This window comes from Rhea americana, unplaced genomic scaffold (assembly GCF_003343005.1).
Source record: "Rhea americana isolate MKP2758 unplaced genomic scaffold, rheAme1 scaffold_19, whole genome shotgun sequence".
In the NCBI taxonomy this organism is placed as follows: Eukaryota; Metazoa; Chordata; class Aves; order Rheiformes; family Rheidae; genus Rhea; species Rhea americana.
In genome coordinates, this window is record NW_028186038.1 from 1,179,498 (window position 1) to 1,193,990 (window position 14,493).

Sequence of the window (14,493 nt, forward strand, 5' to 3'; positions counted from 1 at the left end):
CCCCGAGGACCTGAGTGTAGGTACCTCCCTGTAAAAACAGTTTTCTATCCTCCCCCTAATGGTCATCTTGTGAATTGCTCGAGGAGCACTGTGACTTTTTAATTAATTGCTAATAAGACCCATAAGTATTTCCTGTGATCGTTGTGATTCATGGTTTTTCTCCATAAGGTTTTGTTATACTTTAGCATGAAAAAATAAGCCGATTTTTTTTCAAACCTCTTTTCTACTTTAGCAGAATTCATTAAAATCAGAGAATTTAGTGGTTGTTTTCGTTTTTACATTTACCACTAAAATATATTTACCAATAAAACTTTTCTAACGGAGTTTCAAGCATATGCTTGTTCTCTYAGCAAACTCCATTTACAATAATCCAGGAAGTAAATTCACTGCGTACTAGATACCAGACGCTAGGTATCTCATGGACATTACCAGTTGGAAGCCAGTTAAACCTGTTAGTGTAGGAACATTTCCAAGCTGATGATTCCTCTTTAAATTCATCTGTTTATGTTGCTCCTATAGGACTGATTAATTTGGGCAAAGTCCTGGGCTAATGTGTCTAGACAGCTTCTCCACTGGAGCTAGCTTGTGTCCTGCCAGCTTGGAGCATAGGTAGAACAAAACTTTAGCTTTTTGCAATTATTTCACTCTCTTACCATTAGCATCCCAACAACTGTCTCTGTGCAAAGCAGTCCTGTTTGTGCTTAACCTACTTAAAAAATGTTTACATAGAGAGTTGGTACAAAGTATATAATGCGCCTTTGGAGCAATCTTTCTCCTGTAGAAAAGCCTTCTCAGAGCTCAGATGAATTTTTTTTAAGCTAGAATTAAATGGATTTGGACTGCTGTCTTTCCTCCAGACATGATATTAATTGTATATGCCTCTGATTCTTCAAATTTTGGAAGAGACCTTTCAGAGTTGATTGCATTTTCTTATTGTGTTTGTCTGTGCAAAACTAAGTAAAAGTTGATCACTGGATAAGACGTTTACCTAAGACAGCCTTCAGTGCTATGGACAGAAAAAATAAATACCACATCTGATGATATTAGGCAATTAGGTAGCGAGATATTTTTGGTATTATGAGCCAGATTTGGATTATTCTAGTCCACATATTTCATGGTATGAAATAATTGTAATGGTGATAAAAGGCAGTTATGTATTTTGTTACCTCATAGTGATATAGATTTTATTATCTGTACAAGGTAGCAGCTGAAGTGTTGATCTTCTTGTTTTCAAAATCTGTATCTAATACTTAACTTTCATTCAGTAGCATATGTCAAGTCCCATAACGACTTATTTATCTAAGTGCCTGGATTGCAGCTTTTAGTGCATTTAGAAACTTTTAGCATTATTGTTAACATGCCTCAGTAGCTGCCTGTAAATGTTTGCAGTGTAATTTATATTTGTTTTAATGAAAATTTGCAAGTTAATTAGTAAGACATAATAGTAGACTGGAAAAAATAGGAATCTATGTTCTAAAATAGTAAATTTAGAAAAACTGAATGTCGTCTTTGATATCCTTCAAATACAATATCCTTGATCATATCCTTTTCTGACTTCTTTGTGCAATTGTATGTGTGAAAACTGGGATAGAAGATACATTCACATACTTTGTTATCTTTTTCTGTTTCCTTTTCTTTGTGAGCCAGTAGTTCTGACTTCTATTGTTAGATCTTTGCAGCTATCAAAAAAAAGAGCTAAGAATGAGCTAAGATCTTACCRAACGTTACAAGATTAATATAGTCCAGCATGTAATTGAATTGTTTCACTTTCAAACTTACACAGACACAAAACAGAATGAAACTGATGGCAGATAATTATGATGATGATCAYCACCACTACCACCACCACCACCATCACCACCACCACCGATCTCCTGGGAGGCCACAACACTCCAACCACAGACCCTCTCCAGACCAGGTCAGTCACCTCTTTTCTCACCTTCAGCCTTACACTTTTAGTATCCTGATATTTCAAAATAAAATAAATATTTCAAAGTAATAACAAGTAGTATAAGTGATATGTTCTTTGAACTGAAATGAATAGTTTTGATATTTATTTCCATCCCTTGAAGAATAAACCTTTGGTCTTTTTGTCTGTCATGTTCTTCCCTATCTTTTTGCTATTTTTAACTTTCGCAGCTATTTTCTGCATTTCATGAATTATCTTTTAAAATAGAAAATTAGTAAAAAGTGTCTTATTTGGAATGATTTCAAAAATATACAGCTTTTGGAGTAATATTTGTTTATTTAAATATAAAGTAAATGTATTAGTTATTAGTATCTAGAAACAGCAACATTACAGCATTTGCCTTTGGCAACTTGTATGCTTCTTATTCTAAACTGCTTGTGAAAATACCTTCGTGTAGAAGCTATTAAATAAACAGTAGAGGTTAAAATCTATAGCGGTAAGTTTTTAACTAGCAAATTCCAGAGATATAGTTTAAAATGATTAGCCATTTGGGATTCTTCTTCATAYAGAAGTTTGCATTTGAGACACTTAGAAGAGTCTTACGATTTTCAAAGCGAAAAATAAAATTCAAATTGATTAAAACAAGTTTATAGTCACACAGTTTTAAATTGATAATATTTACACTGTATGTATTTGGAATTAGGAGCTTATGCTGTGGTTTATTAGCATTCCAGTACTTTGTCTAGTGGAATATTTTAATGTGTTCTTTCAGATAATATTGCTGTCAATAGGCAGAAGATTTCTCTGTGTCTAGTGTRTGTCCTCAGTATTTCTGATTGATAGCCATCTGGGTAAAGCAGACACCTTGACCAAAAATTTTGTTGTTTTGATATGTTTGAAGCAGATGTCTTTCCAAACAAAAATGCTAGACTTCTTATTTTTTAACAGTTTAAAATCAGATCCAACAATACGATAGAATCTGCTTTAATTACATGCATTTAAGTTATTGTATTGAAAATACATTTTTTTTCTATTACTAAGAATATAAAATTAAACACAATTGTATCTTTGTCTTTATGAGGATTTCTGATAAACACCTTTAATACTGATCTGCTGTTGCTAAGAATATTGATAAATATTTGGGTTTTAAATCGCCTATTTATGTTCCTACATTTTAGCTTAAAGTATTATTTACAGGTCATATTTATACTGTGAGACTGTTAAGGACTTCAGACTTCTGCCAGTTGCAGAAACTTCCTTGTTGCCTTCTGTTCTCTAGCTCTCTTTYTCACCCTGTTTCTTTCCCCTTTCATTAAACAAAAAAAATGTTATCCTGATGAAATGGAGATGTTTTAAAAAATAGAGCTGGACGACCAGGATGGCAACAACAGCAGAAGTTTTCCAACTTTATTTCTTCTTCATTTTGTCATTCTAATGAGTTGTGAAGTACATTGTGCTTTTGAATAAGCAGCTTTAAGAGCTGCATGATGAGTTTAGCTTTTGCCTTCTGGTTATTTGAGAGGGCTTATTAACCATGATCACGTTGGTTTCCAAATGGGCTAAATTGATTTAGGTTTTATTTGGCTCTTTCAAATAAGAAAATATCCTCTTGTTTCTAATGAAGTTGGATATTTACCTTTTCTTGCAACAGCCAAATTTTGCGAGGTGGACAAGTGCCATATTCAGAGAGTGCTTTTCTGAATCATGACATATTTCGCCGTCAGTTAAGTCTAGTTGCTATCCTCACCGTATCGCTACCAGGGAAGAATTGGTAGAGTTTCTGTGACTACATGCTCTTCTAGCTCAAATTTGCAGTGTTTTCAGTTCCACACCAATCTTACAGTTATGTTTCGATAATGTAGTCTACAAGAGATTTGACACTAATGATACTATTGGTTTATAGGTTGCATAATATGATTGCAAGTAAAAAAACAGAAGTTACATAGGTTGTATATACCCTAAAGTATATGTCTTTGTTCTCTAAAAGTATTTAACACTGAAGATAGTTTTTATTTCCACGTTTTTTTCTGAAGAATTTTATATGTATATGTATATAAACATACCAAAACACACGAAAATAATATTTCAAATTCTAGTAGCAATCTGAACTCTTCCTTTAAATCTCCTTGTTTTTTGGAAACTTTTTTTTTTGTTACAGTAAAAAAAAATGTGTATGTGTACTTGCATGCATGAGTGTGTATATGTATGTATATTTTAAATACATCACCACAGAAAATATGATTAAAAGAAGCTAAGTCCTAGTACAAGTGATATTTCAAGAAACGAGCRTCTGTTTTCTTTCAGAAAAGAAGAGAGACTAGACTAGAAAAGAAGGAAAAGACTATTTTCTTTTTATTCTTTCAAAAGATAGAGAAAGGTGTTAAAGACTTTCTGTCTTTGTTGCAGTTGTGTTTCTGATTAATAGGGCTACATTAGCTAGGATTATAAAAGAAGGTAAATTAATGTAAGAAGAATCATGAAATAAGAAAGCTTTCAGTTTTGTACAGGGAATGGAATGAGAAAAACAGAATGAAGGCAAGAGATGTAAAAAAACTGATGCCAACTGCCTCTTTGCTACCAATACCCAGACACTGATTTCAACCTGTTCAGGGAATCTGCATTTGTAAAGAAAATTATAGGGACAAGACAATGCAAGAGAGCTAATGAAGGAAGCTCTTTTTAAGTCACAGTAACAGGTTATTCAAGTAATAGGACAGATGAGTAGCATAATGAGAGTCTGTATCAAAACCTTCAGGAATTTGAAGAATTAAAAATTTTATATTAATGATGAAAATTGGCACATGCTTAAAGGTGGAGGTAGTCAGATGTAAAAAAAAAAAAAAGATATAAAAGATAGATAGAGACACAATCAGGAAATGCCAATATGCAAAGTGAATTATAACTAGCAAAAGAATGACAGACAGCAAGAAAAGGACCAATAAATGTAAGGAAAAATACTTACTTCCTGRAAAAGAGCAGTTGTGTAAGTTTATGTATAGTGGGCCTTTTAAATTGTAGTATTAATTTTTTTTTAAAAAAAGATTATTAGTAATTTATATATTTAATAAAGAACAGGGTGGATGTTTCAAACCAGAAGAAATAAGGGATTAAAGAATGCATAAATAAAATAGATGGATTCAGGTTGAGAGAAGCTGATGAAGTTCACTGTAGAATACATACAATATTAGCCAAAGTAGTTTCTGAACTATTTATGATTATATGGAACAACTATAATGTAGGGTGTAGGAGGCCCTTCGAGACTGAAGAGACTGAACAAAGGCAAACGTGGTTCTCATCTTTAAAAATGAGATTTCTGGGGATTTAAGGATCACTTTATTTTAGAGCCCTGGAAAAAAATCTAGAATAAATTATTAATCAATCAATCAATAAAAATCTAATAGTCTTCTAACTGTTGATTGTCAGTACTGGGATGCCAGATTGTATGACATTGTCTGTCTGTCTGTGTGTCTACCTCAGAGTATATCAGATCACTTTATACTTGTTTCACCCTTATCCTCTTTCCCTAATCATCTGCTGGTGGTTCCTATCATAGACCAGATGAGCTATTCTTATGGTACATTCTTGAAGATATAATTTATGACTGTGCACTCACTTTATTCTTGCACTCTTTCCTACGTGACAGGTTTTGGCCACTCTCTGAAACAGGATGCTGGTCTAGATGGCCCTTACATAGCCATTCTATATTTAGTCAGTCTGTATTTGTCAAGGATAAATCACGCCAAGCAAATCTAATTTCCTTTGATAGGGTAACTGGCTTTGTGGCTAAAGAGAAAAGTGGTAACTGTGAAATACTTTGACGTCATTAGGCCTTTGACATTGCTCCATGTTACATTTATAGTAAGTAGGAGAATAATATATATTACAGTGATATAAACCGTAACAATAAATAATCTCATTTTAATTGAATTGAACTGAGGTTCCACAGAGGCCTGGTCTTTATTCATTTCTGTAGAATATATATATTTTTAATTATTTCAGTGTTAAAATAGAAAGGATATGAATATTGCTATTAATGAACCAAGCTGCATGAAGCATATATATTTTTAATTATTTCAGTGTTGAAATAGAAAGGATATGAATATTGCTGATAACAAACCAAGCAGCATGAAGCTGCAGGCAAAGCAGGAGCAGATAGACTGAGCTATAAATTGCTCCAGTCTCAATAAACAAGAGAAATGGTCTAAAATCAGTAATCACTTTCAGTTAAGTGATTCAGTAAAGACAAGACTGTTTAGAAGGGAGAGGTCACATGTGTTGATGAAGCAACAGCATGGAAAAAGAGAACCTGGACTGCAGTCTATGGTCACGATGGAATACCATCATCATGAAGTAGATCTGATTCTGGGATGTAATACTGGAAAAGAAGCAGAAAGTAATTATTCTAGTCTTCMGGGCACTGGTGAGACCTCATCTGGAAAGCTGTTCTGAGCACCATGCTGTAAGATAGACAGACAAATTGGAAAAGGACAAAAGGAGAACAACAAGAATGGTAAGAGTACTAGAGAACATGACCTATGAGGAAGGCTTAAAGAACTGGCTTTGTTTAGTCTAGAAAGTGCTAAGGGGGAGACTTAAGTCTTCTAATGTGTAAAATGTTGTTATAAAGAAGACGATGATCAATTGTGTTCCAGTGCCCAGTGGATAAAGACTAGGAGTGATGCATTTAATTTATACCAAGAATAATTAGGTTAGGTATTAAAAAACCCAACTTTTTAACTATGAATGTAATGAATTTGTAAGTGGAAAGAAGCAAGGACATTCTCTTCTACTGATGTAATAGAAGCTCCTTTCTTGGAGATTTTTAAGAAAAGGTTAGCTTTATTTCATCTTGTGTTGGTACCTTGGGTTTGGACTAGGAGTTCTCTTGAACAACTTCCATACCTGAATTTCACTGACTCTGTAAACAATGGATTAACTCAGCAAATGCTTAATTGCAGAGCAAGCAAATAGGAGATCCATAGGAAAATCCTTGCTGAAATAATCTGAGAACAACACGGCAACGATAACCATGAGTGAACTCTATTCATTGCCTATGCTTACATTTTTCAGTTATGAGTATTTTTTTACTGTCTGTGCTGTGTTATTTTCCATTCAATACAACACTCTTTCTACAGCAGTTTGATTGCCATATAGTTTTATTATGCAAACCTGTATTTCCCATTCACAATACTGTATTACACACAAAATTCTAGATATGTGATTTTGGGAACCATGATCCAACACACTGCTAGTGGTGTGAAACCACAGAATAAATTGAGAAAAAAATAAACTTGTAAATCATCAGAGATCATTTTATAYGGCCAGCAGGTTTAGCTCAGTTGTTAAAGCGTGGTGCTGCTAATGCCAAGGTCATGGGTTCAATTCCCATATGGGCTATGCTGAGGGTTGGACTAGATGACCTCCAGAAGTCCCTTCCAACTTTACCATTCTATGATTTGGGGGTCAAACTTAGCTCAGTTGGTTAGTGTGGTGCTAATAGTGCCAAGGTTGTGAGTTTAATCCCCGTATGGGCCACTTGTTTCCCTGCTGCCCAGGGGGGTTGGACTAGATGATCTCCAGAGGTCACTTCCAACCTTACTGATTCTGTGATTCTAAGAAGGGGGAAAAAAAAGGTTTATATTATAACATAAATACCATTGAATTTAGTGGAAGCTAGGGACTGTTTTTTAGAAGCTAGGGATTTTTTTAAAAAGTTTTCTCAGAAATTCTGTTGAAAAACAGAACATTAATTATTTGAACATTAATTTTGAAACATTTCTCATTTCCATTGATCTTTTTTCTAATTTTCATTGCCACATTTAAATAAAGAAATATATATATATCATATATTGCTGTAAAATGTGTGTATGTGTATTTGAATACATATACATAAGGAAGAATAAGACATTTTCCACTTACTGTTGTGAAGCACTGTACGTACGCTTCTGTGCTTGTATAGCCCCTATAAAGAGGATGGTGTCCCACCAGTCCTTTGGAATATAGGCCTTATATATATAGGAATATATATGCCTACCCTACTGGAAATATGCATTCTTCTTATGTGGTACTATTTGTTCAGGTATTGTCATTCTGTGTTAATAATTATGGGGTTTTTTTATAACTGTTACTTGATATCACATCCTGCTATGGACAGCATATAGCAGTGCAAGTCTAGAAGTAGCGAGGGACAGGATCTGTGAGTCCTCTTGAAGAAATCAGTCATGCACCTTTTTTCAGATGTAATAGATGTAATATACTTTTCTCTTTTCTGTAATTAGATCTTCTAACTGCTTCTAGCGAATAAAGCTTCCAGGCACTTCTTGCATTTGTCCCCTGTCTTTTTGCTCTGCTGTTTAGCGAAGAGTTATAGGTAGGTGGCCTTTTTGTCCCTGTATTTCTGGATCCCCACTCTGGGGAAGATGTAAGAAAACTTCATGAGCAGTAGTAAGACTAACTCTCTGCCCATACCCATGTCCATATTACAGTGAGTCATGATGTGTTCCCTAGTCAAGTTGGTGCATCAGATTTTTATTTGATAAGCAAATTTCTGGGAATTAAGTGCTGCCAACACATTGCAATAATAGCTACTTTTACTTATCTTTAAAAAATTYAGGAAAAAAAAAAGATAATTTTGCAGCCTTGCACTAAAATCTTTAATTTATTCTCTTCAGTCTTGGCTTAAGAGCTGGCAATTGCTTTTAAATTCCACGTGGGAACATTTTGGCAGTGTGTGTCCTGGAGTGTGAGTGTAATGGTCCTAGCATGAAAAGGAGCTTTATAAGCATTCTGTACTAGGTTTGGTTTTTCAAGGGTTTGTAATATTCAGGCGCTTGTAGAGTGCAGTATAGTAATCTAATCTGGATCACTGTATCCAAGATCTGTCTAGAACAAAAAAACACTACTTAGATAAATTTCAACTTCTAGATTTAGAAGCTGTCCTGCCCCACAGTCCAGGGCACAGCCTGCCAAAGCCTACTTTCCATCTCCCTGCCTGTCTTGTCTCTCACCTCTGTACACTTACCTTTTTTTGGCCAACTCATTTTTTCTTGGCCCTGGTTGCTAATCACCTTAGTAGGACCTTCACTTTTCTTATTTGTACTGAAAACGTCTCGGAGGAAGTGCCTGCTATTTGACTGTGTGCTTTTGAAGTAAACTGCTGTTACTGTTGAAAGTTGATAGGAAACAGTGCATTCCCGTTCCTTGCCAAAAGCACCTTACTGCACTGCAGTCCTTTTGTCTTTCTTTTCTTGTAGTTATGATATCATAACAGGCCTATAAATTATTGTGCAGTAGGGAATTCTGCCTTGTAACCACAAGGCTGGTCAAATTGAGACATTTTATTCCTTTTGGTTTTCTAATCTCTGAAGTCTTTCTGTCTCTCCAAATTTGTATTMTATTCTGAGTTACAGGTTGATAGACCATGGTTTCTAGTCACCCGTATTCACTTACAGTTAATTTTCCTGGGCGTTTTATGTTTGAAAAGCCTCGTGCCTCATGTTAACTTACAAAGGAAGCAACTATTATTCCGTTCACATTGCAGCTAAGGGAGGGGCCAACCTTATGTCAGGGAGAGGTGGAATAAAACACAGGCTTCAAAGTGGCAGACTGAATTCCACCTATCATGTGTTTGAGAGGAAATGTTGTTACAGGATCTCCATCTAACGTAGGAGTATTGACCTATGAATCACTGCTATCTCTAAATTAGTCCTGGCAGCTATGACAGATSTCCACCTATGGAATCATCTCTACATAACAAACAGCATTTTGCTATAACCAAGGACTCTCTTGTTAAAATTCGTGAGATCTTTGCTATGTGATCTGAAGCTTCCAAATTCAAGTGTTGCTTATGCACTATGTGATAAAAAGTGTTCTTTACCATTTAAATTAGAGATGACATCTCTATATAAAAAAGGAACTTAAAGGAAACCATATGGATGATCTGTGACAGGTATGTGTCTAGGATACAGTTAAGTTAATTTGAAGACATTCTTAGTAGGAAGTTATACTATATATGCGTATGGAAGACCTTGGTTCTATGTCCATACAGTGGAAAATTGAAGGTGTAACATCCAAAGAAAGYTCATACTTCAAGATTTTATAGCCAATACTGACGATTATAAGAGCTATCAAATCTTCTTGCTGCCCACAGTTCTGGAAATTTTTAAAGATGAAATTTCAGGTGTTTCCCTTGTCATAAGAGTTTCCTGAATTCCTTAGCTGTARTTGATTTAAAGTTGTGTGCCATGGTCATCCAGACTGCAAATATATTTTAATTTTGTTTTRTGGTGAAAGATGATATTCTTATATTTTTTCTAAAAGTCAATATCCTCTTAATAAGTGTTGTAGGGCTTCTCATAAGATTGTAGGAGCTGGCTGCTTTCCAGAAAGTTGGCCCTATTCTTAGAAGCTGTAATTGAGGATGGAATGTCACATGGTATTGTAAGCATCTAGCATCTCCTTTTACATCTTTTACTCCAGCCTGGCTTCATCGAGATTTTGTTCCTATACAAAACATTTTTGATGCTTTCTACAAGATGATCATCTTTAGAAGTTCTTTATCATAAACTCACCATCAAGTTTTTGTTACTCTGAAATCTCAACATAGAGGCCAAAAAGGTAGTTCAGTGTTCCTGAACTACCCTTCTGTCAGAAGAGAAGTCCCCCTTATGAAGATGCTGATGGAGCAACATRTATAGATGAAGTTTGCCTTAAATGCTACAAAAGAAAGTTAACCTGTTTAGAAGAAATGTCTAGCTGATGGCTGTCTTAGTTTTAAATCTGTGCAGTTTTATGAAGTGTTTTAAAAGTATGCCAGTAAATTCATTAATTTGAGAAAAGAGAYATATGTAGTGAAGCATAAAACCTGACAGCAAGCTATTATAAAGTAGGAGTATGCCGTTAAAAATCAACTTTTTGGGGAAGATCACGTGCTCTCAGAAAGAGTAAAGTGGTGACTAGGCTTGGCAACAAGTCTCTGTTCATCAGCTGGAACTCTAAAATGTTTTTTAGAGTTGCTGAAAGAAGATACATGAACAACTCTGAACAGCTCAGAAGGGATTTTGTTTGAGGTAGACGACTTTGAAATCAGAGCCACAAGATAGCTGAACAGTGATTATTTTGTCAGTGTCTGAATCCTGATCTGGAAATCACTGTATTGATCATACATAATTCTAGGGAAAAAGGAGTGAATGTCACAATGTGTGTTTTGGCCGCCCTGGCTATTATCACAAAGCATTAAATTCTGAGATAATACTGGACAACTGCCAACCTCAAACTTCTGAATAGGTTTGAAATTTTGAAACTAGGATTTGTCTTGAAAAAATACAAACTCTAGTTTAAAAGGAGGAAAAACAAGATAAAACAAATAATTTTGGCTTATTGAAATAACCATAATCATTTGTAGAATTCTTCAAATTCCTTTAGACTCGGAATAGAAAGTTTAATCTTAGCGTAGGTTGGTAACTGGGAAAATGCAGTATCATGTTTGAGCATTTAATTTTCTGCARTCAGCATTAAAACTTTGTTTTGGTTGTTCAGGAAAGAAGAAACAAAAATAAGGGAAAAAATCCAAAGCACCAGTGACATTTTATTATATAAAAGAAGTGAAGTGATATAACTTTCTAATGCAGTAAGTTAGAATTATTGACTCCCTCTCTGACCCAGATTTCGTTTAATATTCTGTATGTTTCTTTATCCTGTGTGTTTACACTTTATATTTGGGCAGGTGTGAGCTTGCTCCTGTCTGATCACTAAATGTACGTGAACTTGTTCTGCCGGTGTCTCAAGCTGCAAGGAAGCACGCAATTGCATTAGCACAGTGCTGAGCCTGCACTAAGCTCATGGAGTCACATGGATTTATTTTATTTAGGAATTTGGGTAGGGCAAGATTTGCTTGTTGCTACATTCAGAATAAATAATCTCAAGCATATCTACTGTAAATAATTAGAATTGCATGGAATTAATTAGTGCTTTGAGATCTCAGGAGCGCAGTGCAAATTAGTCACCTAAATACTTTCACATTTTAAAATATTTCTTCTAATTTTTCATGTTTGCTGTGCATATTCTCCCTCTGAAACAAGGAACATTGTTCAGACTTCTTGAACTGAATGCAGTAAAATCATACTTGTACCATGGTCACAATTAAAAAGTCAATTTTCTTATTAAATTGTATGCAGTTATCACGATTATTGTTTATTCTAAACATGCTACTGAATGACAAATGCTTCCCTTTTAATGAGGTTATAATTTCTGATTGAGCATTTCCCTGAAGCCAGTAAGTTTTATCGTACGTGTATTTCAACAGATACAGAGAATTATTTGTGCCTTTGACATCTATGAAGGTGTTAGTACCTACTTTAAGCTAAAAAGAAGACTGAAGTCATCTTTCACACAAGCTTTGCCCAGATTTTGAGGATAATATGATTGGTTTCAAACCTGAACTTTGTTGTAGATTATATTGTATCTGTAACAGAACAAATCAAAACCTTAGCCTAAAGAGCCCTAAATCTTGGTAATGTTCTACTCTGTGCTTGAATTTGTCATTCCAGGTGATTCTAGGTCTTGATTTTAATATACTGCAGTTTCACAGTTCATAGACAGTGTGCTCCAGACAAGTTTTTTATGCTAAAAGCCAGTAGACATATTTAATATTTATTAATACCCTTGCTATTCCTATGTCTTAATTGTAATTTTATTATAGCCATATGAATTTTCATAAACCTTTTAATTATATTAAATTTGTAATTTGACTAAGAGATCAGCTAGACTGGAACTGTAGTAAAAGTAATAAGTAGAACATAGATTTTGCTGTCTATGATAGCTCCAGGAGATGGATTTTGTATATTGAAAAGTTATACCTCTCCTTTGCTTACAGAAATGAATTTATTTTATGTTTTGAGGTTTAATGAATGTGATATAAATGTATACATACTGCTCAGTGTGTATATTTATATATATCTATATTTATATGTTAGCTTTGCAGTCTTTTCCACATATGGAAGAATTTTTTGAGATCATGTTTAGCTATAGAAACCTCTCCCCCTCACTTCCCCTGAATGTGCGCGTTAGAATATACAACACTTATATAGAGGTTTACATTTATCTTATATTTCTTACAAGAAAAATTAGCTGCCACCATCATAGTCTAAAATGGGTCTTTAGACCAGCTGAATGAGCCAAAAATGCATTTCTGGGAGACAGTAACTTGATAACAAAAGTTGCATATCTGGGGCTTTTAAAGTTGGTTACTTAAGTGAGATAACATGTCACAGGCTTTCACTACAAAGGGGACTATAAATTTTTGCATTGCAAATCTGATTTCACGGACCAGTTCTTGTAAGGGGCATTGGGTTTCCGCTTCATCTAGTGATAAAGCTTTAAAATGCATGAGTATCTGAAGAAACATCTTATTCATGTTAATGTTAGTCTAGGCATTGTAAAGCAAGTGGTCAAAACAATCCTTTCCCCCTTATTATTGGTATTTTATGTTTGTCTATTACCTAACTATATAGAAATAAGATAAATGGTGAGATATGTTTATAATAATTTTCATAAGTGGATGTTGCTTGGTTAGTTTTCTTCTGTTATGGATAGGTTTGCAAGTAGTCCTGTGACATAAATCCATAATGCTGAAACAATTTTTGAGAGCTATTCAACTTTCTAAACGTGCAAGAGAAGCATGAAATAAAGACCTTCTAAAGCTCTCTGCACAAAGCCTAGAATGAATCCAGTGTGACTCTTTCTCCTTTTCCAGTTACTGGATTAATTCTTCAGATCATTCAGGCACAAAACACTTATGCAGTCAATTGTTCTGTGTATGGAGAGCTTCTGAGATCAGGTCCTCAGCTATATTTGCTCTTGTGTGTTTCCTATAAATGCAGCAGTAAATAAAAAGTCTCTCTAAGCTATAAAAGATTCTGCTTTTAGGATAAGTTCTKGAATTGAAAGAAATGTCATTAGCAGGCAGACTTCTGTGTCACAAGTGGAAATTAATATCTGTAAATGTAATTGTTTGCTGTAAGCAGGACAGTTTCACAGTCCAGAGCCAGTAGTTACATGTTTAATGAACCATTAGTAGCCACAGATAATAAGGAGAGTAAAGTAAATCAGTCATCAGAAAGTTAGTTCAAGAGATGAGCAGTTATCACTAGATTTATTTAACCGAAGTTAAGACATTAATTCTTAGCATGCCGGCACATGAAAGGGAAATGTGATGAGCCTTGTCAGGCAGGGTCTTCTACTGTGGGAAGAGAGCCAGAAAAGCTTAACCCATCAGGTTTTACTGTTGCCTGTGTTGTGAAAGCTTTTACTTAAAAGGAGGTTAGGATTTTATAATTATTTTATTTAAAGAATGGATTTTGTGAAAATGCTTGCATGCCATTAATGGGGGGAACCTATGTGCAGTACTTTAGCTTTGTGAAAGTATTTGCTGTCAGTTTTCTGAGTCAAGCTAGTTTACTGTATTCTTCACATTTGGTAGTGTTGATAATATACCAGTGGGCCTCATAGTAATGATGAATTTTGCAGTCTATAAGTGAATCTACACGAGTGTTTTAGTTCTGATAGAATGCATGTTTGAAGCCAAT

The 14,493-nt window shown here is 34.6% G+C and overlaps 1 protein-coding gene across 1 annotated transcript in view; it reads left to right on the plus strand.

Moving 5' to 3' along the window:
- Positions 1–14,493, plus strand: part of ERC2 (ELKS/RAB6-interacting/CAST family member 2) — a 499,935-nt gene that overhangs the window by 363,524 nt on the left and 121,918 nt on the right. The window contains exon 19 of the mRNA XM_085302360.1: positions 1,784–1,918. Within this exon, the coding sequence (XP_085158486.1) occupies positions 1,784–1,918 (135 nt within the window). The remainder of the gene's footprint in view (positions 1–1,783; positions 1,919–14,493) is intronic.